The sequence below is a fragment of the Callorhinus ursinus genome, unplaced genomic scaffold (genome assembly GCF_003265705.2).
Source record: "Callorhinus ursinus isolate GAN/ISIS: 27379988/994484 unplaced genomic scaffold, GSC_fseal_2.0 scaffold24, whole genome shotgun sequence".
Lineage (NCBI taxonomy): Eukaryota > Metazoa > Chordata > Mammalia > Carnivora > Otariidae > Callorhinus > Callorhinus ursinus.
The window spans coordinates 15,651,041-15,678,711 of NW_027397086.1; the positions used below are offsets into that span (position 1 = coordinate 15,651,041).

Below are 27,671 nucleotides of genomic sequence, written 5' to 3' on the forward strand. Positions count from 1 at the left end.
TGCTTCCTTGACTGTGACACAGGTATACTTTATACCACTTTAGGTAGCCCAAGAAAACAATTTACCTCTTGCTGGCTCTTCCATCTCCAGGATCTGTGATTTTATGGATTCACTGGGAAGGAATATTCAGACCAATCCCTAGAGTCTGACCCAGCTCAAGTGATGCTCGGCCGTCTGGGTTCACTGCAATTGCAGCAGGAGGAATCATCCAAGCTTGGCCTTGGACACAGGGTATTTCCTTAGGAGGAGCTGGGATTTCTGCTGGCTCTCTGAGATACAGTGCAACCAGAAATGAGCAGAAAGGCAGGGGAGGGCTGGCACTTACCGAGAACTGGGTACTTCCGAATGAGGTTTTCAAAGAGCTACATCTGGAGGCACCAGCTCTGCAGTCATTCATATTTTAAATGGGGTGTTGAAATGGAGATTGTTGGTAACTGTGGATGTGACAACTCTGTCCCCTAGAGAATCTATTATAGCTGTCCAAATTCTAAGACTCAGCCCTGGGCACCACTGGAAATAGTTAATAGGGATGGGCCAACACCTTTGCCCAGTCTATCCCCATTCCCGGAGCACCCTCCCTTGACTCTTTTGTGTGAAATGCACAGTGGCTGTCCATGCATGGGGGCGAAGGGAGGGACGTAAGGACCCGCACAAGGTCCCAAAGCCAACAGTGGACAGGGCTGAGAGCAGACCTCAGGTTTTCAGCCTTCAAGCGCTGTGATGATTGAACGATTTAACATGGGCCGACAGGTAAGGCTATGCACCCGGGTGATGTCATTGATTGACAATTACCACTTTGATCGAAACAGTTTTCATGCTCTCTGATCCTCAATTTTGCCAACCGTGGAAAGGAAATGTTAGCTGCGTCAGAGGGCAGAGGTGAGATCGGAGTGAGGCAAGGTGCAAAGCTCCCTAACACCAGCACTGCGCCTGAGATGGTTGAGCTTCAGCTGCAACAGTCACACTCACACACACACACATACCTCACACCACACATAAGACACACACAACATGCACCCCACATCGTGGACGTGCAGCATACATGCGCCACACGTGCATACCACACACCCACTGCCCCCCACACTGCACCTGCTCCCCACACAGAACACGCCTCCCATGTTCTGCACCACCCACTTCCCCACCCCTACCCCCACCCCCACCGCCAGGCCCTTCCCCTTTCTGGGAGTGTGCTGGCGAACCCAGGTTTGTCTGCAGGTTTGGCACCTCCCAATGCAGGCAGCAGGAATTTTTGTTGAGAAGCTCAGTGTTTCCAGATCCCTGCTCTCTTTGAAACTGCCCCCACATTTCATCCTGCCCGTGGGCTTGCCCTCTCCGGATAAAACTCCACGTTTGTGGGCTCTTCCTTCCCAGGTAGCTGGTAACATGTCCAGTTTTCCGCAGAAGCTGATACTATCAGACTGAACCCTTTTGAGTCCTTATAGCCCAGTCCCAGGACCCCAGCTTCTCTGAGGCTCCGCAAAGAGACATTTTCTGCCGAGGTCTTCTGAGCTGCAGGCCTCACTAGAGAGAATTTGCGGCTTCTCAAGCAGGAAGGCGTTTTGTGGCTGAGTCTAAATGAAACAGAAGTCGCTTTGTGCACACACACACACACACACACACACACACACACACACACACACACCAGAGTAGGGAAACCGTCATTTTCTTACTTGCCCTCTGACATTAATCACCTTCTCTGGAGCTACAGTTGCTCTGTACTCAGATTCATCCCTGGCTGGCAATGAAAAATGAGCCTCTCCCCCACCCTTGCTGCCGCCTTTCACCTCACGCCCCCAGAGAAGAGTTTCTTCGTGTGGCAGCCGGTGAAGGTTTTTTTCCACGTCACATGATCCAGGATGCAGGGGGAGAATCCTTCTTGGAACAGAGATGGGCCCAGAAGTGAATCAGATGAGGACAGATAAAGTGTGCTGTGGGAAGACTATATAAGAATGGACCCAGGGCTGCAGCAAGCACTCACCCGAGTGGCCCCTTCTCAAGACACAGCCATGCATGTACCAGCAGGCTCCGTTGCCAGCCACTTGGGAACCACGAGCCGTGGCTATTTCTACTTCACCACCACTGCGCTGGCTCTGTGTCTCGTCTTTGCTGTGGCAACCATTATGATGTTGGTAGTTCAGAAGACGGTAAGTGGACTTTTCATCGCCTTTCCTTTCTGGTTTCTATTCAGTTCTCCCCAGAGAGAGAGAGCCTTGAGAATAAACTCATAAAGTAGTTGAGAAGGAGAGGAGAAAAGGTACATATATCATGTAGGAAGAGGGAGAAAAGAAACAGGAGCTCAACTCTCTGCAATAATTTGGCTTTTAAGAGAAAAATGGGTTCAGCCATCATCTCAAAACTTTCCAGACTTGCATGGGCCAGAAGAAAAGAGAGGAGCAGTTACTATTAAGAAATTATGATTTAAATGTTGCTGGGCCGGAGATGCATATCAAAGAAGGAAGTGATAAGGAAATCTGATAACAGATTCGAGTGACTCATGACTGTCTTCAAGGTCTTCTGACCAGATTCCAAGGTTCTCTATTCTCAGTCCAAACATTGCTGAGATCTCTGGGGCCTCCTCGGTTGCCAAGAGCTTTCTCAACAAGAAGTTAAGTTTCAGTGGCCAAGGTGGATAAGGGAAGGAAGCAAAACAGGAGCCCAGGCTTAGCTCCATAGAGCTATTTAAGCCTACAGGGCAAGTTGAAAACTTCCCCCTGAGCCACTGCTTGGAAGAGCTTAGGATGTCAGGAGAAATCTAGAGCACGGGGGCAGAAATGTTTTTAACACCTTGTTCCCTCTGAGACTGCCCCGAATACTAAAACGACAAGCAATCACGGGCACCCACCGTGGAGGCAAACTGTCTCAGGAAATTTACTTTGTTTGGAGGAAATGGCACGATTTGTTGCAAAAACAGAAGAGACGAAGGAGGACACTTCATATTTTAGGAAACTGGTGTTTACAGAGAATCCGGCCAATCTGGGCAGTGTGCATTTTGTAGAAAATACCGTATTGATGGTATATGTTGCTCACGAATTTTTTAATGAAGTAAAGTTTTGGTAACTTTGGTAATTTGAGAACTCACTCTCTCCACACGCCCTGCCAAAGTGAGAATATTTCTGTTTATTCCTTCAGAGCTCCCATTTTTCATTACAATCCTGCAGAATGTGTCCCGGTTTCCCTTCAGTTGTCTTAGGCTGAACGTTCTATACCGTATGGGTTGCTGAAAAGAACTAGGCTTTAAAAAATTTTGCTGTCTGTTTCTCAAGTGTCATCAGCTTTGAAATTTAAATGAAGCTTTGAGGATCATATCTCCATCAAAGTGAAAGAAAAAAGAATTACTAATATTTGATTTAGTTGAAATACATCCTTGAATTGGCTCATCTATGTCTACTGAGAATAATACTCTTGAAAATATTCCAGGGCATTTTTTTTGGTAGATGTTAGATAATTTCTATAATTCTAATTTGATAAATCAGAAGTATATCATTTTATAGTAATGGCCAAAGAAAAGAAATTGAAGTGGTCTTTAAGAAGTTTTTTAGTTAGATATTGTTAGCTAGAACTGCTAAGAAGGAGGGAGGGAAGGTAGGAAGGGAGAAAGAAAGGAAAGGTATTGGGGGTGATGATGAAATATAAAGCTGGAGAGAGCTCTAGAAGGGCTCTTATTCAAATCCATTCTTTCCAGGAAGGAACTAGAGGGGATCCTCCTGCCCCATTTTTGTATGTATGGAAAATCAGGAACAGAAAGGAGAAGGGGCTTGAACTAAGACATCCTGAGAAAGTGATAGACTCAAGACTGTGCTTAATTGTTTAATGAGAACAGCACTCCCTTTGCCAATACAGCCAGCCACAGAAGCACTTAGAAACTTTGTTCCTGCTCCCTCTCGGGAGGTTTATCTTCTTGCACATCCATTTCCTTCACTTACTCCTCATGTTAGGATATGAAAAAATTTACTTCACAATCTGATTGTATGGTCTGGTGGGCTGTGGTTTCTTTAGTCTGGCAGATATCAGTTATTTGTTTAAAAGCTAAGGCTTGTAATACTAATTGTGATATTAAGTGTTCAGTGTTTTGCACATATATCATTTCCAATAAATTATTCGGATGTTAACAATTGCAAGAGCTAAGAAGAGTTATCCCCTTGAGTTATGAAGGAAGGCTTCCTGCAGGAAGAGGGAATGCAGGCTGATTCCAGGAAAGATAGAACTTAGATAAACAGAGAGACTCTAAAAGGACCTCTGGCAAAGAAATCAATGGGAGAGGCCCAAGAAACTTAAATTCACATCCCAATTATCAAAAAATGGAATGGTCGATGGCTACATAGCACTCTGTGTGAGGTTGGAAGGGGGCAGGAATGGAGTACCATGAGAATGGTTTTACTGGCCTAAGAAGTCACAGTTCTAGATAAGAAGCACATGAACAGACAAAATTTAAAACAAGATCAATCGTGATAGATAATGGTTGGAAGGTAGAGCCACATAGGGTTTCCACGACACCACAAGTTAAGGAGACAGAGTGTTTTCCCAGGTTTAAGAAACACTTCACTGGAGATTGGAGTTCCAGACTGGCTTGAGAAATTTAAAGCAGGTGGGAAAGGGGAATCAGAGAGGAACTCCTGGCCAATGAACCAAGCGTGAACAAAGTGACGGAGAGCAGAAGAGATAGGATATGTCGGAAAACCAACAAAGATTACCTTGAGATTTGGCCGGAAGATCAAGAAACTCCCAGGTCAAACTCCTTGGGAGAGTCAAAGAAGGAGCTTCGCTTTCAATCTCAAATATTTATGGGGCAATTTCTGTGTGTGGGACATTGTTCTAAGCAACAGGGATATAGCTTGAACAAAGCCAACAGGATTCCTGCTTTTGTGTTACTTATAGAACTGATTGTCTAGTAATGTCTTCAGAGTCCCTGTGGTAGTTTTTCTTAATCTACATTTAAGCCAGTGTATTTATTATAATATATCATATCCATATGGTTTAAGAAAAGTAAACAATAAACATGGGAAAAGAAAGTAAAACTCACTCACATCCTGCGCACCCAGCCACCAGTCCCTCTTCCCAGACATAACCACCATGGACAGACTCTTTCATGTCCTTCCAAAAATATGTGCATCTGCAAATATATAGTATAACATGTCGTTATAGTAGACTCATAATTTTGCACCTTGCTTTATTGAGTTGACAGTATATCTTGAAGACCCTTCCATGGCAATGCATGAAAGTCTGTCTCATTCTTTGGAAGAGTCACTAGTATTCTGTTGTATCACTGCTTCATAATTTATTTTCCCTGTGCCGAGTGAAGGGCACTTCTATTTTTCTCTAGAAGTTTTTACCCACTGTCCACGTCTGCAAGTATATCTGTGGGATAAATTCCTAGTGATGGGAATAGAATGTGTATTTTTCACTTCAGTAAGTATCATTCAGCCTCGAAAGAGATTGTACCAATATATTCTCAAGTCAGTAAAAGTCCTACCAACAAAGAGACACCTCTTCACATCCATATGGAAAGACAGAAAGCTGATTTAGTATTAAGTAAGCACAACAAAGTGCATGCATATGTGTCAGGATGAAACTTCGCACAATTTGTACAGCAAAGCAAATGAAAAACAGTTAAATGTATCTTATCTCTTCCAGAAACGAAGGGTTATATAAGGAGATAGGCTACAAGGTTGACTATAGAAGTGTCATTTCAAAAGGCTCTAAAGTCTTCAATCTAAGGGCCAATTCTATAAACCTAGGGACTGGGCTTATCCAGTCCCTGAAGAGATTTATTTATATTCCAAAGGGTTAGAGCAAGGGCTCAGGATCATTAGGTTTTCAAGAAGACCCCTTCTAGAAAGAGAAAGAAGCTGCCTCCTTTCCCTTTGTAAGTAAAGAAAATGCCTTAAAAAAATAAAAAGCATCCTTCCAGTACCACTCTGCCTCCTCACCAAGAATGGACTGAGCATCGGGTTAGGTGTAGAGATTGTTGGTGGTGGTAGGTGGTAGGTAGGTATGGATTTTTGGTTTGCTTTTAAGTCCAGATACAATATAGGGGTGAGTTGAAATGCTCCATGGTGCTTCTCTCTACCCACACTACTCTCTCCAATGCATTCAATTTATCAATTAAAGAAAAGAAAAAGAAAACACAGAAAGTCTTCTCAGGGGCAAGCCCTGTGCTAGGGAAGGACCCACGTGAACAGGGCAGGACCCCTGTTTTCTGAGGATTCTCAAAGTAAGGCCCAAACACCCAAGAGCTTGAGTCCACGGCAGAATGCCATCGATGGGAGGGGAGGAAGAATTTCTGCTTGGGATGAGGGCAGGGCTTGCAGAAGAGCTAGAACAGAAGCTGAACCCCCTCCAAGAATCAGAAGGATGTCTTACACCTAAAGTTTTATTTTGAAGATTTTGAAACCTACAGAAAAGTAGGATGGTAAACACCCATATAACCTTTCACCTAAATCGGCTGTGTTAACATTTTGCCCTATTTGTGCTCTTTTTATGTGAATGACAGTAAGGTGCAGACGGCGTGGTCTTTTACCTGCACCTGTCCCAGCACCCATCTCCTCCTCACTGCAAGGCCATTATCACGGCCAAGATAATCAATGTCAGTTCAGTGATACCATCTAATAATAGTGCACAGTCCATATATCAATGCCCGCCCCTTGTCCAAGAATATCTTCTACAGCTGTCGTGCCTTGTTTTGACAGGGGATCCTGAATCCACACTCAGGTCACACACCACATTTGGTTGTGTCTGTTTCAATCTAGAATGTTGCCATTTAAAAGGTGGTCCTGGGAGCTTGCTGGAAATGCAGAAACCCAGGCCCCGTTCTAGACAAACTGAATAAAAATTTGTTTTTTAATAAGCTCCCTGGGTGACTCTCATGCACGCTGAAGTTTGAGAAGCAATCATCTAGCAATTTCCTCTGCCCTTTGTTGTTTGTTTCTCAGGACATTGACTTTTTCAAAGGGTCCAGGCCAGTACGCTTATAGATTTGGCTAAGTTTTGGATTTGGCTTCGTGTTTGTTGTGATTATATTCAGATGAAACTTTCTTGGCAAGAATAGTACATAAGTAATGTCACATCTTATGGCAGCACACGTAGAGGCATACGTCAGGTTGTCCCATTATCGGTGATGATGTTTGGTTACTTGATTGAGGTGGTGACCCCTGGTGAACACTTTTTTCTTTCTTACTAATAAGTAATCTATGGGGTAATACTTCAAAGACATATAAATATCTTTCATTCAGCAGTTTGGGCACTCCTCAATGATCCTTGTCTGTTGGGGCATGCACTGAGGGTTGAAGAATGATGATCGCCTAATCCTATCATTCTTTCTGCATTTATTAACTGTATTCTTCAGTGGAGAAGAGCTCTCCATTGGAAGGATGGTAGCCGGTGGAGCTGGGGCAGGGCTTTCCAGGTGAGGCAGAAGAATGAGCAGAGGCACAGCCCAGAAGCAGGCAAGCCCAGGTGTCAGGAGAGGAGTGGCAGGGCCAGAACAGAAGTCCGCCCAGGGGAACAGCAGGAAGCACAGGTAGCTGGCAAGAAGCACTGATAGAGGTGGGTAAGAGAGTAGGATGCTACGTCCATCAGCAGAGTAGGAAGAAGATTTCCTAAACCCATGTATGAGCCCAGCCTCCTGTAGCTATTCCCCACCCCCCATTCCTTGGGGAAGGAAGACCTCAGGTGTTCTGATTGCCTAATGAGCAATGTCTTTAAGCCCTTGCTACTCAAAGTGTAGTCCGTGGCTCGGCAGCACTGGCATCATCTAAAAGCTTATTAGAAATGAAAAACCTAAGGGTCCATCCCAGACCTACTGAACCAGAGTCAGCATTTTAACAAGATCCCCACTGGGAAAAGCACTGCTTTAAGCCACTCTGGTCCAGTTCCCACTTACACTAACCATACCAAAACAAAGGCTGCCAAAAAAAAAAAAAAATTGTCTTTCTCCTGAGGATTTTCTGTGACCTCCATCCACTTTCTCATTGACTCGCGGGAGCATTTTCTGCCCCAGCTTCATCCTGACCTACTCTAGAAAGGCAGCGTAGCATGGCATTGAAGAGCATTGTCTTCCAGGTCGACACACTTGATGTGAAACTTTTCCCTGCTAGTCACCATTTGTAGGACCTTCTGAAATCTCTAGGGCTTCATCAATCACTAACTCTTGGGGTAAAGACCAAATGAAATAATGCATGGAAAGCATTTAGCCTTGGAGGACTAAGCACCCTCAGGAAGTGCTTCTCCATGCTAGCTTGAAAGTAAGGGAAACAATTCGTGGCCCAAAATCTCCATGGCCAACCTTACAAGACAATTTGAGGTCAGCAAAGAAGGGGATATGTAATCTCCCTGGCATATTCTAAACATTAGTTGCCTTTGGCCATTTTCAATCAGAAAGGAGGACATTTTGATCAAAAGCACATTTGTTATCTGATTGCTTCTGCACAGAATTGCTCTGTGAAAGAATTGAGGCTTTCAAGGTATTGGGGCAAATTAAGCACATCATCAGGATCCAGAGAGTAACCAAAATAGTTATCATTTCTAGCACTTTTCAGTACTTTGTATACAATATCTTACTGTGTCGGCAACAAGCCAGTGGAGGGAAGGGTGATTAACCCTCTAATCACAGTGACAAAAAGAAACAGGAAAACAGAGTCCTGGGCAGGGAACATGATTGTGATTGAGTCATTCCACCCGGGAACAAGTAGGTTAAATGTGACGGTTCCTCCCTCCATCCACAGAAACATTGTTGGAAATACCTATCAGACACCTGTAGTCTGAAACAAAAGAAGTACAATGAAGGAAGTGTAGCAGGTTGTTAACCATGGAGATAAAGTTTCCTGAGCTACTCAATGGAGCTGAGAATGACAGCCTGGGAGCGTCCATTAGCTCGGGTCTGTGTCCAGCCTATGTGCAACTGACCACAAAGCCAAGTCACTGAGCAAGATAGTCCACATTTCCCCAGCCAAGACCCAGATACCCAGGCAAGATCTGGGGGAAAATGCAAGGACTCGGAGGCACTTGCCAAAGAGGAGCTGATGGACAGCACTAGATAGTGCCTAGGGCATAAACAACTCCCAGCAAATTGTAAAAGTCACCATCTCTTTACACCCTGGCTTTCAACCTCCAAATGCAAGGATTGATTGCTAAAGGGAGAGGAGAATGAGCATCCCCAACCTTGGCTTCCGAAGCTAGCATCTCTCTTGGGGCAGTGGAAAGAACACCAGAGAATTTCAATCCAGGATCTGCCACTGACTCATGAGTGTCTCGATTTCCTCTTCTATTAAACTAGCCTGATGTACTGAAAGATGCCGAGGTTCCTCTCTGGCTCTGCTTCTCTGAGCTTCTCTACCATGGGCAGCAGGGGAATTATGGCTACCTCGTCCCAGGAGCTCTCCAAAATAGGAATAATCACACTTCCATCTTGGATGTCCTGGGCTCTGGGTGAAGGTTTAAGCAACCGGAATCTTTCCTGTACTAGAGTTAGGAAACTTGAAAGCCCTCAAATAACAGAGGCCTCCTCTGACCCCCATATAAATGAGGTCCTCCTCCCAGGTATTATCTCTTACAACCTTGCCACGTATGCAAAGTGTGTTCTGTGGGCCAGGAGCCTCAGCGACACCTGGGGGCTTGTCAGAAATACAGACTCTCAGGCTCCAGCCAAACCAGCTGAATCATAATTTGCATTTTAACCAGTTCCCCAGGTGATTCGCATATGCGTTAAAGTTTGAGAAGTTTTTATCTTGAAGGGCCCTTCATAGTCCTTGCCTCAACTTGCAATTCAATTATATATTTATTTGTCTATTTTAAATGACAGCTTTAATGACTAAGCCATAAAATCCACAGGATATCTTCCGGTGAGTAATGTACTCCCTGGCACACAACAGACTGGGTGCTCATTGAACAGGTGCTGAATGTATGACTTTGTTATTTCCCGGATGGTTTGTGGAGGCTGGGACAGCCCTGGTGGTTCTACTGTACCAACCTTCTCTCGCTCTCCCTAGACACTTTCCTGGGTGGCCAACAAATTCAACCATCTTAGCACCATGTTTAAACATAGATGTTTTTCTTTATGCATTTCCACATCACACTAATTGATGATCATACTTGGGAGCAAATTAGCCATTCATTAGATTTCAAAATGCTCTTTGCAGTCCAGCAGAGGCAACACGGAGGGGAATTTGGTGATGTCAGGTTTTCCTATGAACTGCATGCATAATTGAGCGACCACAAATGCACAGCATTGTTACTTAGGTTAAGAGCTTTCAACTAAAGCGATAAAATCATAGACTATTAGAGCCGAGAGGGAAGGAGCTTCCAAGCCAAGTTCACTGCCTCTGCCCTGAAAAGCTGAAGGCCAAAAGTTTATACTGACTTCTGCCATCTCCAGAGCAGAGCTATATGCCAGGGCTTTGCCTTCGGGAGACTTCCTCAATTCCTTACAGCACACTTGGGCTGGAGAAGAGATCCGTTTATCGGAAAATGAGCCATCAGTGGAAGGCCAAGGACAGAGCCCCCAGAGAAATGGCAGGATAAAAGGGAAACTCCAGAGGGTCCTAGGTGTTCAGACAGAACACTAAGGAAGTAGATGTGCACAGATGCTAACTTCTTGCTCTGGAAGAGGTCGGGGAGTTATTTTCAACCACATCAGAGACACACCCTCTCTAGGACTTTATTAATATCTCAATCCAGTGCACTACAGGAGACCCCAACCTAGACAAGTCACAAGAGAAATAAGATACTTGATTCCTTACTGGCAAGACACCTGACGTGTGGCTCCATGGCTGAGGCGGGGAGAAGGGGAGGGAGGTGAAACGTGAGGACGTCAGTCTCTGAGGGATTTGTGAGGGGTAAAGAACTGTGCCCAGCTGCTTCGGTTGCCTCCGTGCTCAGAGTACCCCCAACAAGGCCTCCCTATCAGTCCCTCCCATCCCCCAACACAGGAGACCCCCCCCCTTCAGAAGATAATCCACTTCTATCAACCTCTTATTTATCTGTATAAATATATATATATTCATGTTCATGACAGAACAGATAATATGAAGTACAATGTGAATTTATAAATACATAATATCCCTTTGTGTTTATTTATGTTATATAGTTATAAGTATTTGGATATTATAATCATATATAAATTTGTAATAAAGTCATGAGGGTGGGGACCCGATTTCATTATTTACCGTATCGTCACAACGCTTGGCATATAAACATTCAATTAATTCAGAATTTCCAACCACAGGAAAGAGAGAGATGTACCTTCCCAGGTATGTTTACAGCGTACTTTCACTGTTTGATGAATCAAATACGGAAAAAAACCCACATGTATTTATATATTACACTTGCTTGGTCTTTTGTTGACCAGAGGGGGGAAAATATCAAATGCAGAAGTGAAAACAAAAGCCCTGGACAGGGCGATGAGTTGCAGATTCTGGTCCCCGAAGCTGCCATAAACTTTTCCTTTTACCCTGCTCAGCCCCCAGTTCCTCACCTGTGAAATGTGGATAGTAACCCTCAAATTGCATTCCTGATATAGGCAAGTTATTGAGCAAATGGATGAGAAAGCCCAATGTAAACTGGGTCAGTGAATTAATTTTTTTTTAACTTTAAGAGTCAAATGGAACACAAATTCTAAATTGCACAGCACTTGGAGGGCAACCAAAATGGAAAAGAAAAAAGATGAGTTCTTTCCATTAGGCGATGATCTCACACTGCCTCCTTTTTTTTCTTTCTTCTCTTCCAGGACTCCATTCCCAACCCACCGGGAAAATTCCCCCTTAAAGGAGGTAAGACCTTGGAATTGGGAGTAAATGTATATTAAATCATCCCTATGACACCATAGTGGATTAACCGCCGGAAGCATCCTAGCAGTGCCCAACAGAAAAGAGGGTGGAGGCAAAGGTGGCGGCTGCTCAGAGCTGAGCTGGTACATATGCATTCATCTGAGCAGGCTCCGTTCGGCACCCTGGTGCCCACAGCTCTGCCATTAATGAAAATCCCACCTATGACATAGGCCATCACATGGACACGGACAGCAATGCAAAGCAGCATAGTGTTAAGAGCTTGAAATCTGGAGTCAGGCAAATGTGGGTATGAATCTTGGCTCTACATCCCACCCGGGAGCCTCAGTTTGTTTTAATCTATAAAATGGGAATAATACTACCTACCTCATGAAGGAATCGGAGAAGCCAATCAGATCTCATCCATAAATTGCTTGGCGCGACCACTGGCATATAGTAATCATGAAATAACTGGTAGTAGCCGAAATGCATAATGAAGGTAGGATTGTAAAAACAGACATCCTCCTCACCCCCTTCATTTCCTATCATTGCCGTCACTAGTTAACGTAACGCATCATCTCTACGAGCCCCAGAGGGGATATGCAGACTTAGCTTAACACTGAGGATGAAAAACTTTGAGATCATCTGGTGAATGTTTTCCTTGCACAGAAGAGGAAAAGTAAGAGCCAGTGAAGCGTCATGTCCAAGGTCACATGGAGCCAAACCCAGAATCCAGATGTCTTCATCTCCTATCCAATGTTTTTTTTTTCCACCCCAGAACATGAACCTATCTCTGTCCTATAAACTTTAGAACCTAAATAGCATCACAGCTGGATAACCAGACAGCTCAGAGAAAAAAAAGTCAAAAAGAAAGGGTGAGGTATTGGGCACCCAGCTAGAGACACCAGAGCATCTGTGGGACACGACGTCTACCACAGTGTCTGAACACAGCCCTGCCTACCAATAGCATCCCACTGGGAGTTTCCTTCAGGCTATCTAGCACACGGACGTTTAGCCCGTAGAAGCAAAAGCCCCAAACAGACAAGTATTCTGGATCTTTCAGGGAAGACTACTAACTACAGCTTTGTAACAATATGTTAACCTTGGCTGGAATTACTTCACAAGGGACCTCAATTCCCACAATGCCTCTGTAGGGCAGGAGCAGCTCTAGACTCCGAAAACCAGCAGGCACAGCTGTGGGTCCATACAACTTTCTTTCTAGAATGAGGTGAGAGGCTGGCTATGACACACAGAGCAGAGTCCGAGAGCCCCCATTATGGAAAAGGCACAGGCTCTCAGGAGTCAGAACATGTAACACACGTCCTCGCAGAGACTTGCAAAGCACCCAGGCACACTGAGTCACTCTCATTTCTCCTTCTTCTCTCCCACCATTCCACCACCACCACCACCACCCCATCCCCTCCCCACCGCCGGGTCTTCCAAGTCAAGACCAGAACTTCTCATTTCTTGAGGGAGAGAGAGGCAGTCTTGAACAGAAACGCGAGTCAACAACAAGGGTAGTTTGCATGAGGCAATGTGACCCCAGCCATCCTGGATCACAGTTCCTGTACCTGCAGAGTCCGTCCTTCACAGGTCGCTCTCACTGCAGGGTCTGGCCCTATGCTGGTGTTCACCAGCCCAGTGTGAAATGGGGAAGAGAAGGACGAGGTAGCCCCTTCTTCCCATAGCCAACTATTTTTAATGTAAGGGGCACTCCTTTCCTCCGAGAGTACATCCTCCCGAAAGCATAAAACTGTCCTTTCTTTTACAACGTGAAGCTGATATGGGTGCAAGTTAAGTTCACTTGCGTTTTGTCTGAGTTACTCTGTTTTGTTTTAATGGACACAAGAGACAAAATCAAAGGCTGCCCTCTCTATGTTGGCCACTGAATTTTCATTTGGGGGTAAATTTCTTTGGTCCATGAAACCCAAAATGGTGGGAGCCATGGACTGGGTCCCTTATGAAGTCCCTTCTTATCTTGACTATCCCTGTATCGGCACGTGCACGAATCCCAAACCACCCTCAGCTGGCAATTCAACGTTTCTGCAACCAGATTTTAGAAATGCTAATAGTAATCCCCACCAAGGCTCTGCAATTTTGTTTAAGGATCTCCCCATGCCTCTCCTGGGTTGATCTTTGCCTCAAACCTGTGAGCGAGCATCGTGGGGGTTAACGTTTCCCTATTGCTGATGAGAAGCTGAGGTCCAAGCCCTCAAGGTGACTTGCCTGAGGTCACCCAAGGAGCTGATGGCAGAGCAGGGAACAGAATCCAGGCCTCCTTTCTGTTCCCTGTGTGACGTGCCTGAGCCATGAAATGTTAATGGCCAGCCGTGATGTGCTCCCTGGCTGTCTCCTCTTTGTAATGTACACCTACCTGTCTCCTACCTTGGCCAACTGTAGACACAGTTCTAGGGCGAGGTGGAAAGAATATTACCAAGGAGCAAGACCTGGGCTCCAGAACGGATTTTCATGTGAGCAGGCTGTGTCTCTCTGGGCAAGTCTTCCTCCTCTCTGGGCCTCCCTATAATGTAATAACAATGTACTAAAATGAAATGACACTATGACACTCTGATTCTTTTGCTCAATATGTAAACAGAGAAGAGAAAAAGGTCTAACAATGATCTTGAGGCAATCTCCAGCCACAGCCTCCTTCCCCAGTAAGCCCCTCTTAAACAGATACAAGCAGCACATTGCCCCTTTTAAAAAGCCATTTCAAGACACCTGGCCGAGGGGAGCCGTCTCCCAGAAAGCCCTGGGAAGAGGTTCCAGAGGTAGCATGTGGTTTGTCCCTGGGTGAACAAGAGCTACTATCTATCACACGGACGTTTAGCCAGTAGAAGCAAAAGCCTCAAACAGACAAGCATTCTGGATCTTTCCAGGAGGCACTTTCTAGGGAGCCCTCCACCACTAGTGAATGCAAATCACATACCATCAGCAGGAGCCAGCAGCGGCCCAGAGCCCCGGGAAGCAGGCCCATGTACACACACTAAGGTACCTTAACACAGGATGACACTTCGCTGCAGGATAACCACAGAAAAACAAGCCTGCTTTGTCATGAAAGGATTTCTTAGTCCCAACACAAGCTTCCCATACCAGCCAGGAGATCGGTCACTAGCAGACTGCCACCTCACACTCATTCTGCGGTGCTTAGGACACGGTGGACCATTGTGGGGGTTCAGCAGGGACCGTGGGCCAGGAAGACCACAGGGAGGAGAACCTTGCCCCACGTCCTTCTTCTCTCATCTGGAAAATGGGGTTGATAAGGGTGACAAGGGACAGCAAACACGACTCTTGTCTGCCCCCCGGCTGAGCCTACATCCCTTGGACACAGAGTCCAGCTGTTCTTTCATCCCCCAATAAAATGACTCCATCCCATCCCACACAGGGTGAGCAACCAAGGTCGGGCTCCAGGGAGAGCCCTGGGCTCCTGGGCTTCTTCTCCTCACTTCTTATTCCAATTCTCCACTTCTGCCACATTTTGAATGTCACACGTGCTCACGTTGTGTGGCATATTTGCCCAAACCACAGAACATAGGCCCCTTTGCCCTGATTCCCCCAGAGCTCCAACAGCACCCCACCTTTGCGTAAAGCCAAACGCTGTAGGATTTAGGGCATGTAGGGCAGTTGGTAGGGCAGTACATTTCATCCCAGGGACGATGCAAATTGAGCACTAGAACCCTCTGTTCTTTTTTTTTTTTTAATTTTTTTATTGTTAGGTTAATCACCATACATTACATCATTATAGAACCCTCTGTTCTTATAAGACCTCTGCCCCTCCAGCTACTGGGAATTTCTCCAAGGACAGCTTTCCCCACTGGGGCTCAGCCCTCCGCCCTGCATACTAACCCATTCTCCTTCTACCTCTTTTTTTCTTCCCCATTTTCACTTCCCACCCCACCCCCTTCCTCACAAACTCGACCTTTATTTTATAGAACAATTTTGGCCACCTTGGTGTCAGCCTCCGGCCTTCCCAACATCCCAACAACTAAATGACAGCCCTTCCCGCACCAGACGAATTCTGTAGACAAATTTTCAACCAGTTTTTCTCTTATTCCCTCACTACATGTGTATGAGGCTCTGGCGGAGTGAAAATGGTGGACACTGATGGGCACCCACCTTGTGCCAGGCACCGGCCGAGGGCTTCGAGACTCAGCCGGCAGTCTTCACATGTCCCAGGGATATTACTATCCCTGTTGTATAGGGGCAGAATTTGGAGCACAGAGAGGTTTACTGACTTGCCTGAGTGCACAGCTAGTAGGGAATGGGGCAAGACCTCAAAATGCAGGCTGGCTCGCCTTGGTTTTGCTTATCCAGGATTATATTGCCAGACGCCACTGCGCTTCCTTCCAGACCCCCTACGAGTTGGTTCTCCAGGGCTGGGCACCCTTCCAACACTATGGCTTCCTCAGCACCTGCTCCCACAGCTGTTTGTTTTCTTGTTGTGGAGTTCCGCAGCAGTGGGGGGAATAAACAGCCCATGGCAGGGAATTTGGAAGCCAAATTTAAGCCCTAGCTTTGCGGCTGAGGTGTCATGAGGCTGGAAGATTCCTTCCCTCTGCACAGCCTCCTGTTGGAAGAGGTTGGCCTTTCCTGTGTCACGACCCCGCACCTCCCCCCCACCTGCTCCACAGGTTCCTGGAGACCCTGAGGAAGGGGAAACAGTGGGTAGGCCATGTATGGGTCCTGAAAGCCCCTTTATAACACACTCCCTGCCCTCCTCTGAATACCTTCTCCTGAATCCAGTACCCAGCTGGAGACAGGGCCAAAGACAGAGAACTGGGTTGGATTTTGGAATACCTACATTCCGGTCCTGGGACTTGAAGCAGTGCATTTTCCCTCTCAGGGCCTGGAAAGTCCTGTTGTCTAAAAATATCAAGAGTGAGGGGAGCGAGCCAGATGACCTGGCCCTGGCATGGATTTTGCTTTGAGTCTAACATTCCCGGAATTAGACAAGTGGACTATTTTACCGTTCTAATAATTGACAATTTTTACGTGGCTTGGCAGACTACCCTCCTCCCCACTCCCTCTGCTAAAAAGAAAATGTGGGCATTAAAAAACATCAAGTAAGTCTGGCTCTTCATTATACCTAGTGAACCCACCTGCAAACAGACAATAAAAACCGCCCGTTTAAGGCAATGAAACTAAACCATGGAGGCGAGCCACTCAGGGATCCCCAGCTATCCCTGCTGTCATATGGCTATCTACAATCCAGGTGGTCACAGCCCCACCAGGACACCTCACGGGCAGCAGAAGAAGCAGAAGCAGGTAGAGAAGAAGCAGCCTCCCCCACCCACTGGAAATACAGAAAACAGCAGAGACCTCACTTCTATCAGATAGATTGATCTGGTTCCCGATTGCCCAATTCACCCGTTGTGGTGGGCCTTTTTTTTTTTTTTGTAACTTTTCACAGCAAGAGGGGGTACTTCTGCTCAGGGGGCAAATTGCTTTTCAGATAGTCACAGGGCTTAAAGAGCCTATTTGCTTCTCCATTTACTTTAAACACACGCAAAGCCCACTCTTATGCTGACTTTTTCTTAAGGCAGAGCTAACAGGAGTCGGGAACCTCTCCACAAGAAATAAACTAAAAAATAGGCTGCTCAGAATAAAGTGGAATGGAGTCCTGCAGAGGCCATCCAGAGTGCTAAAGGAACCTATATATAATCCCCACCCCCTGCTGCCAAGGAAAGGGGGGGGGAGAGAGGAGAGGGGTCCAGATGGGAGGAGAGGAGAGGAAAAAATATTCAGATCACTGGGAAACATTAAAATTTATACTTGAATTTAGCACATACAAATTACAAGTCTCTAAATCTAGACGAAATCCCCATCGTTCCAATACTTCGGGGAAGGAAAAAAGAAAAAGGGGTAGGGGAAAGAAGGAGGGATGGAGAGAGGGAAAGCAGGACGTCGATGATGTATTTCACTCAAGCTCTCTGGTCGCCACCTGTGTTGGCTTGAGTCTCTACCAGCCCAGCAGCACAAGCCCTGGACCAGGGAATAGGAGCCAACCATCAGCTAGCATCCTTTGGGTGGTGGGCACCAGGCTCATTGCTATGCATGATCTCATCTGACCTTCCAGCAATTCTTAAGGGAGATTGTTACTATCCTCCCTTTGAGAGAGGATTCAAAGAGGCTGAGTGACTTATGCAAAGCCATACAACTTAGTAAAGTGGCAGAGGTGGAATGTGAACCTAAGTTTGTTTGATCCTAAGCCTAACTTCCCAAGGATGCTGTTACACCTCTGCATCTAGAATAGCTAGGAGGTGTTTTTTAAAAATTATTTAAATGTTACCAGATTTCACCATGCGACTTCAGTTTCACTTTGCCTTTTGAATTATACACTTTGTATGCTTCTTAACTACCCCCAATAATATTAATTCCACCTGCATTTAGATTAAGTCAGATAGGTTGATCTTACATACCATAACAGCTCAGGATCAAAAGGACTCGAAAATTCTAAAAAACTGTCAAGAAATTCAAATGAATTCCAGCTTGACCACAATTTGTATCTACTGGTCACTTTCTATGTGCTTAACACTGAGCATGTGGGATGAGTATTCCCCAAGTGCTGTTTGTAAATCCAGAGTCACCTCCTTGTCTTTTGCTTAACAAATAACCCATCTTGGAGTCCTTCCACCACTAGTTGGCTTTGTGGCATCAAGGAAATGGTCAAGTTGAAGCCAATGGAAATGACCCTTAGGTTAAGGGTTCACTTTGATTCCAGATTCTACTGATAACGGAGAGACTCTCCCCTAGATGTTACTGTTGGGACTCTCCTGGATATTCCGCCAGAGGAAGGGAGGGCCAGGACCTTGGTAGATGCCATCATTAAGATAATTCCTCTCCTTCTTAGAAGGCTTAAAATATTGGCAACAGATGGAAGGAGCATTCTACACATTCTTCTGGAAGCCATCAGATGGCCTCAAACATTTATGCACATAGTTGAGAAACTTCAATCCATCAGATAATGCCATGAGCTTTGCTTTAATGAGCATTTCGTCAGCCAGCTCACTCTGTTGAGTGGCATGGCTAAGCTGTTTACTGTAACAAGGACAAGAGGAATAGGGGAGGAGGGGACTACCGTTTTCTGAATGTCTCCTCTAAGCCACAGGCTACACTGGCCACTTTACATCCTTTGGGTCTTTGCAACAACCGTTCATTTGGGCTTATTATTACCAACCGACCTTACAGATGCAGTAACTGAGGGTCCGTAAGGGGAAGTGACAGCTAAAAGCCTTGACCAGAGTCCAGATGCACTGTGTCTCTCTTGTCCGAATATCAGCCTAGAAGGTGCCTGGCACTCTGACCACATACCATCTGGCCAGAATGGTTGGCATGGTTTGTTTTGCCACCTTGGGCATTGCTGCATCTTGATGGAAGCCCAATCAAGGCTTATGACTTAGGACTTGGCAGGTTCAGCACATGGTCTTGAAGTCACCTGCTGGCATTCTTCTGTGAGAGGGAGTCCAGAAGGCTCATTAGTGCCCTTTTCCCAGCACCTCCAGCTGTCTCATCAGTTTTCTGCCCAGTGTGCATGGTGGCTGCAAACCCACTTCTTCCTACATTTAATACTTCCTCCTCCATGGAAAGACTAACAGAGGACAGAGCCCTGGATTAGGAGTCAGGAGACGTGTTCTCTGGACCCAGCTCTGCCACTGATCTACAGTGACATCTTGCGCCAGACCCTCAGTTCCTCTGGGCTCAGTGTCCTTCCCCACTCATAGAACAGGGTCTTCGTTAAGTGGGCATCAAATGGCCCTTTCAAGTCTAACATTTTGAGATCCCAAGACAGGGTCCAGTCTTCAGGTTGCCATTATGCTGGTTTCTAGAATATGGTCTTTTCTTTTTTAAGATTTTATTTATTTGAGAGAGAGAGAGCACGAGCAGGGGGTGGGGGTTGCAGAGGGAGAAGCAGGCTCCCCACTGAGCAGGGAGCCTGATGCAGGGCTCCATCTCAGGACCCTGGGATTATGACCTGAGGTGAAGGCAGCCACTTAACAGACTGAGCCACCCAGGCACCCCTAGAACATGGTCTTTTCAAACACCTTGAGCAACATCTCTCTCTCCCTAGCTCTCTCTTCTGTGAAACTGGCCAAGAAGGTTTCATTGGCACATACGTCTCTCCAGGCTTCCAAACAATGCCCAGAAAAGTTCCATGATCCTAGAGGAGGCCAAGTTTGGGCTTATAAATCTTGCCCATCTAAAGGCCTTGGTCTTCAGAAAAATTCACAGAGTGCTTAAGTTGTTTGAAAGGTGGAATGCCCCATAGAAGGGGTAAGGTGTCCAGGCTCTGGTCCTACCTCTGTCACTACTTCATGGGGTGACCTAGGACAAGTCTGCCATGGGGGTAACATTGTGGAGCGTATGTGTTATATATTTGCCAAAGCCTGGACCAGGTAACCTCTCCAGGAACTTCCATTTCTATAAACCATGCAAATCCTTACAGAATCAGGCTGTTTATAACTTAGATGACCCCATACCTAAAATGTTCTATTCTACCACTGCAGGTGTCTGGAAACCTAAATGTGGGAAGAGAGTCTCCTAGACGGGGTAGAGCAACATGCCCACAAAGACAGACAGTTGGAACTGGGACTGACTTGCCCCCTGCTGCAGCAAGCCTGGCTATATGTAGCTGAGTCTACACAGCCTGCTGGAATAAACTAGAAGGGCCACACTGCTCTTCATCTAGCTAAGGACACTAGGGCCCAGAGAGGGGAAGTTCCTAGATTCTAACTCCCAGGCCATCAACTCAGCCATGACTTGCAAACAGTTCTCATTTCCCCCACCCGAATGGTCAGTTCTTCAAACTGAACCCCTCCAGACATCACATTCAGCTGGGAAATTAATGAAACAGGGGTGTTTTGCTCCCCATGCTCCCAGCATCCAAAATTCTAGGGACATCACAGCCTTCCAGCTACAGGTCACACCACCTATTTGTAAATCACTCCTTCCTGTCTTCATAACCAAAAAAGAAAGTCATATCATGGACTCACAGGGTGACACATGGCTGGCAAAGTGCCCAACTGGCTCTTGGCAGGAGCCTCATGACCCTCAAAACAGCCCAACACATCTTTGAATAGCACTAACTGGTCAAATATTTGAGCTGCCAGCCCTATGATTTACGGTGTGATGTGTGTCCTCAGAGAAGGTCTTCCCATCACCTCATCTGAGAAGTAGGGACAAGGGAAATGTTAGTTATGAGTTGAGTGCGTCATCTCTTCAAACCTCCATGTAAAGCCTCGGTGTCTGGGCCCCACGGAGCAGGCTGCCCCACCTTCCTGCTGACAGCCTGTCAGATGTGAAAGGCCAACAGTCGTGCCCTCCTCTGGGCTCCTCTCCACGTTCAACTGCCCCCTTCCACCAACAGCTTCTCCAGTGTCCCGTTCCCAGCCCCCTTCCCTCAGGCAGCTCCAGCAACGCCATTCTAGGAGACGGTTGCCCGTGTTTTTCCTTTTGCTTGAAACCATCTCAAAGGTTGTTAAAGAAAAACTAAAATACTCCTTGCCATTTGACTTCAGGAAATGCAAATGCTTCAGAATGAGGGTTGTTTTTTTGTTGTTTTTTTTTTTTTTCCATCCTTGGGTTTCTCAGAATTACAGCTGAGGTCAACCAAGCAAACATACAAAGACCAAAGGGGAAAGGAAAAACAAAACCTGCATGTGTGAGAGGCAAGCCCAGGCTTGTACTTGTCCAGCCACCTACCTGTTTACGGAAGCTCACCTGACAGATGCCACCACAAGTGACACGCTGTGAGGGGGCCTCCAGCCAATGAGCAGAACCTGTTCTTGGCATGATGTGTTGGCCTCAGCCCAGGGCATGAGTCCTCTCCTCCCATTTAATCTACGCTAACCTGAAGAACTAATGTGGGAATGAGGCTAGGTGTTCTTCCAGCCTCAAGGGGAAAGAGAAGCCAAGCACCCCCATTCACCTCACCCATGCCAGAACTCAGCTGACATCCACGGAGGGAAGTAAGAGGGAGAGACGAGACGGTTTAATTCAACAAACATTTACAGAGCATCTTCTGGGCTCAGCAGTGGGGATATATAAATAGTTGTCTCTGCCCTGAGGGTTCACAGTCTAATGGAGGAGGCAAATAGGCAAATAGAGGGAAGGTCAGAGATGACTTCCAGGCCATGCTTTAAATAAGGAATAACTTTCCCGGTGAAGGGGGTTTCCAGGTGGAGAGGCAAATTAACATGCGTGTTTGGGGGCTGACCAGTATCGTGGTCAGCAATCGACCCAAGGCATTCGAGTCAGACAGCCTGGGTTTGAACCTCACTCTCCCACTGATGAGCTGTGCAAATGTGAACAAGTCATTAACCTTTTAAAGCCTCAGTTTCCTTATGTACAAGACCGAAATCACTGTAGTAGCCTTCTCATGGGGTGGTTGTAAGAATTAAGTGGAAGACCGAATGTAGCATGCTCAGAGGACCCGGAAAATCGCCATCACTATATTAGCTATTATTATCGCCTGCCCTATTGCTACTACTCTCGGGATTGAGAGTACAAGGGAAGGAGGGGAGGTGGGGGTGAGACTAGAGAATGCAGGAGGGACAGATCACTAGGGACCACGAACGCCTGTGGAGGATCGGGGCCCTGATCCAGCAGGCACAGCAAAGTCCAAAAGGGACTCCCAGCAGAGAACAGACATGGCCAGATATACCTCGCTGCAATGTTCTCTGACTCAATGTTCCACACTCCCAAAGAGGGGAGGCTGGCCAGGGGGACTCTCTTAACAGCACTCACAGTGCATTAGAAAATGAGCGGCCCTCATGTTGTAACTCTTGATTCTAAAACCTCAGGAGTGTGGGCTGTGGCTGAAACAGGCAGGACAAGAATGCCAGGTAAAGAGATGGGATTAAAAAAAAAAAAATGGCATCTGGTCTACCAGCCCTCATCACCAAGGAGACCTTTGGGCCAGAGCATCTATGGGTTGAGGGCAGACAAAAATCAAAACTGCCCCCTGCTTCTGCAGGGGTGGCTGCTAGCAGTGAGCTTGTTCAGACAGCAGAGGGAACTGTTTGCTTAACTTCCAACCTCTCCAAGCCTCCATGGGGAAGTGAGGAAGGCCTGGAGAGATTTCCTCAGGCCTGGGGCAAAGAGGCAAATGGGAAATATTGTGAGCCCAACAGATACCACTCCGAGATCCAGGGAGCAAACTCATCAAGGTGTGGCTGCTTCAACCAAACAGGCCCATGGCTGCCTCATCTCTGACAGATGGAATGAATGGTCACCCTGATGACATCATCAAAAAGATGTCAATGTCAGGTCTTAGATCTCCCAATTTTATAGATAGGAAACCAACGTCCAAAGAGAAGAAGGAATTTACCCACAGTAAGTTGAAATCATGAGTCACCGCAGGAAATGTATAACTTGGCTCTTTGCATATAAAATAGTTTCTATAATAAGAAGCTGCTAAGCCAGCATCACCGGTGAATATATTAAAAATATTTTTGTTCCTTAAATACCATAATGACATAAACACTGTCTTTTTCCCCTGCCAAGGAAGTTCCCGGTAGCAGGCTTCCTGCTTAGATCTCTTTAATCTTATATCCTCTTAAAATTGAGCACAAGAATGTGTTTATCTCCACTGTCCAGCAAATGGCTTGGAGGAGGAAAACTGGCCTCTAGAATTGGATAGACATGGGGGTGAATCTCAACATTACCACCAACTTGCTTGACCTCGTGTCATTGACTCTGTCTAGGCATCAGGACATCCACTTTGCAGAGTTATTTGGAGAATTCAATCAGCAGAAATATGTAAAAGTGCACAGATTAGTATCTGGTGTGCTCTCAAAGGAAGGATAGCAGTAATTACTATCAGAACTACGGTTCTGACCATCACTGCCAGGCGGAGTGACGTGGGAGAGTATACGTAATCTATCTGGCGCCCAGGCTTTTTCCCATCTGTAAAAGGGACTTAATAATACCACTCTCATTGAGTTGCTGCGAGGGTGAAGTGAAGTAGGTAAAGGGACAGGAATGGCACCTGGTACCTAGGGGAGCTCAGGTCCTCTTTGCCTTCCTTCCCGCTGCTTCCAGTCTTTGTGGAATCAACCAATTCCAAAGAATCCTAAAATCCTTTACCTGATGGCAAAATGAGAAATAAACAGGTTTCCTTTGAGGGCCCCAAATGGAAACAGAATACTAATTGTCTCCATCCAAGGGTCATGGAAAAAAATCTGGTGTCTCCAGTCCCCAGAGCAGAGGAAGACATTTAATATATGATCTCCTTATTTTTAGGAAATTGCTCAGAGGACATCTCATGTATACTGGAAAAGGCTCCGTTCAAGAAGTCATGGGCCTACCTGCAAGGTCAGTAACTGAATCCAGGAACTCTGGCTACCTGAGGGCCACTTCCTGTGGCCTTTCTGAAACCTCTAAACCAGAGAGGTCACAAGGAGAAGCCCATGGCCAAATATGACCTGCAGATGTGGTATCTAGCCTGCATGCTATTTTTTATAATTTGAGTTTAAAGAACTTAGGGGCGAAGGGGAGAGACCCACAAGACTCCTCCTTCCTCAGCCCCCTTCGCTTTTCTGTGTTGCCAACCTCGCCTCCGAAGGCATTTGTGTCTGACCCTCAGGGCCCCTCTCTATTCAGATTGGGGGCGGCCAAGTCTGGGGCCGGCCAAGTCTGGGGCCAAGTGCACAGTACTTTTCCTCACGAAACAGAAGCAGGCTCCTAGTCTCTGCCTCTGTCGGGTTACTCACAAGGGAACCACAAACTTGCCTTGTCCCCTGATCGACAACTTAATGAACTTGCTGGCGTCCAGCCTATTTGCATACTGCAGTGTGCGCCAGCTCAGAGGCCCCTTCTAAAGGACAGTGCGAGGCACTTAGGCTGGGAAAGCCAAGATATGGAGGGGATGGCCAAGATCCGCGGAATGGCCATTCTGCCCATTTTAAAAATTCCATTTTGCAGTCAGATTAGTTCTCACTCTTCATTTGAATTGCAACGAGGTTGAAAGGGAAGGCATGGAGGCAATTAAAACAAAGGCCTGCCTTCCAATTCTGAAAGGCACCCTGACTAATCAGTGCTGATTTTCACTTGTTAGGACTCAGAGAGACTTGGCTTTCCACACGAACATGTTGGCTCACAGGGTCTGCCAATCCTTTGCTTCTCTAAAAATCCCAGCTGGGAAGAGCCCCTGACTGTACACTGGCGGAGTCTACATGATTATGTTTGGCTGCCCTTTCAAAGAGAGGAAGACATTAAAAAAATTGAGACAATGAATTGTTAAAGGATGCAATCAACAGACTGAGATTCTCCTGGACATCTTGATGCTTAAATTGGTTACTAACTGAACAAAACTGCATCTCCTATCTCAGATACTTGATGCAATGCCTACCAAATAGTAGTCCTTAGTGATGGAGCATCGATTGATTGATTGATTGAATGAACATGATAGTCCAGAACTTGTGGGGAATATAGTCCAGGAACTCACGGTCTGAAAAGGGAAAGTTAATAATTATAATAATAACAGAATAATATAATAAATAAGTGGAGAGTGATTCTATAGGAGGTAGTAGTCCATTACCATGTGTCTTCTGACCCTCCAGCTTGAAGCATTAGAGAAAAGGAAGAGGGGTGGTTTTGCACCTGTGCTTTGAATATTAAGCAGCACCTGGAATGAGTAACATGAAAGATATTCCAGATGGTTGGAACAGCAATGTTATAGAAAACGCGGGTCTCGAATGGGAAATCTTGAATAAAAACTTCACATTTTCCAATCTGCATCTGAAATATGCTCGGTAATTCTTTTTTTTTTTGTCCTTCTCTTTCCAGTGTCAAAGCATATAAACAAATCCAAGTTGTCTTGGAACAAAGATGGCATTGTCCATGGAGTCAGATATCAGGATGGGAATCTGGTAATCCAGTTCCCAGGTTGGTATGTCATCATTTGCCAACTGCAATTTCTCGTGAAATGCCCAGAACATTCTGTTGACCTGAAGTTGGAGCTTCTCATCAACAAAGATGTCAAAAAGCAGACACTGGTGACAGTGTGTGAGTCTGGAGCACAAACCAAAAACATATACCAAAATCTCTCTCAATTCTTGCTGGAGCACCTCCAGGTCAACACCACCATATCAGTCAAGGTGGATAAATTCCAGTATGTGGATACAAACACCTTTCCTCTTGAGAATGTGTTGTCTATCTTCTTATATAGTAGTTCAGACTGAACCATTTCTTCTGGCCTTCAGGAAGAAAGCCACTCTCTACCATACAGTACTTCATCCATCCAAACACTTGGGCAAAAAGAAAACTCTAGACCAAGACTAAAACCATAAAGTATACTAAATAATATGCTTCTCCTTCTGTCTCTTGGGAAGATACAGCTCCAGGGCTTAAAAAAAAAAAAAAAAACAGTTTTGAGTGAAGTATCTTTCAAATTGAAGGCAAGGAAGCAAGACAGTATGGTGGGAAAAGCCCCACATGGGTATCAGAAGGGATGAATTTACGCCCTGGCCCAACCACTAACTCTGGTGGGAAAAGCCCCACGTGGGTATCAGAAGGGATGAATTTACGCCCTGGCCCAACCACTAACTCACTCACTGTATGACCTGGAGCTATTCCTTTCCCCTCCCTGGAACTCTGGATCCATGTCTGAAAAATGAAGGGGCTGGATTTGAATCTCTCCAAAATCTCTTCCATCTCAAAAGTCCAGGATGTCTCATCCCAGACCTGTGAACTAAGATTCCAGGCAGTGTTCTAGAAGCCCCCAACCAAAGGGAAGGCCCTCACCTCACACCAGTATAAATCTGATGGTACGTACATAGGATCTGGCCACATGTCCCTCAACAGAGTCAGAATTTGGGGGTGAGGTTCAGGGTCCCTTGACAAATGATGTGAACTGTGGGATCTGAAATGTGTAAAAGAAAGGACTGCCCAGCTGACCATCCCAAATCTAAAAGGCCTCCTGGTATTTGGAAAGCCATCTGACTGGCCTTGACTCCATTCGGGTTAAGGTTGACAACACATCAACAACAGACAGCTTTCGTTTCCTGTAGGGAAGGGCTGTGTGTTCAGCAGGCACTCCATGAGCATGCAGTGGTCATGGTGATGCAGCTATTTGGTCAGGGACTAGCTGCTGCCATTTCTCACATGATCTCTCTCTGTTCCCTGCTTAAAATGCCTCTCAGGAAGCCATTTCTGTGGAGGGCCATTAAGGCGCCCAAATATTGATAATGATGATGACCCTGCACATGGTGAGGACTTCTGAACAATGGCAACCTCCTCTCCTGATTGGGGTAACTGTGAGATTTCTCTAGCTACACCAACCTACCTTTACATCTGTCCATCATTTCCGAAGGAGCAGCTTATCTGTTGAAAAGGACCACTGAGCTTGAAGTATAAAGACCCAGATTTTATGCTTCAGAAGCAAAAGGGACCCTTCACTGCCATGCAAAAGAATGGAGCAAAATTTGCATTTTCTCAAAAAAGGTGGAAGGAAAAGAAAAATGTAGGAAATCAGGAAAGTTTGTCAGAGAAAGACTAGAAAAAATTTAAAAGAAGAAAAGAAAAAAAAAAAAAAGCCAGCAGTGTTGGTATGGATGAGAAGGACTTGGGAACACAAAATAGCTAGGGGAAAAATTGAAATCATTTGCTGAGCAGCGTGCTATGTCAACCTCCTCCTAGGCCTCCTCTATGAAATATTCAGTAAAGTCTACATTTCTCCTAACGCTTTCTATGACTAGATTCTTTGGGAAGAGCGGGCATTGGAAAAGGTGTTGAATTCAGCAAGCCAAGTATATAGTAAACACAGACAGGTTTGAGGACCCAAAACTAGCAAGTAAGAGAGCACCTGGCATTTGAGTTATACCCAAACTCTGAAGGACAAATGAACTTTGCTTAAGCCAACTCATGCATTCTTGAGAAGGTATCTGCAATCTAAGCTTGTGTACACTAAGCAAATTT

At 45.9% G+C, this 27,671-nt stretch overlaps 1 protein-coding gene across 1 annotated transcript; it reads left to right on the forward strand.

The window, feature by feature from the left end:
• The first annotated feature begins 1,562 nt into the window (after positions 1 to 1,562).
• TNFSF8 (TNF superfamily member 8) lies at positions 1,563 to 26,231 on the forward strand. Its single transcript, XM_025888311.2, has 4 exons — positions 1,563 to 2,144; positions 11,720 to 11,762; positions 23,997 to 24,068; positions 25,542 to 26,231. Exons 1-4 carry the CDS (start codon positions 1,950 to 1,952, stop codon positions 25,934 to 25,936), a joined length of 705 nt encoding a protein of 234 aa, XP_025744096.1. The 5' UTR covers positions 1,563 to 1,949; the 3' UTR covers positions 25,937 to 26,231.
• Positions 26,232 to 27,671: the final 1,440 nt, after the last annotated feature.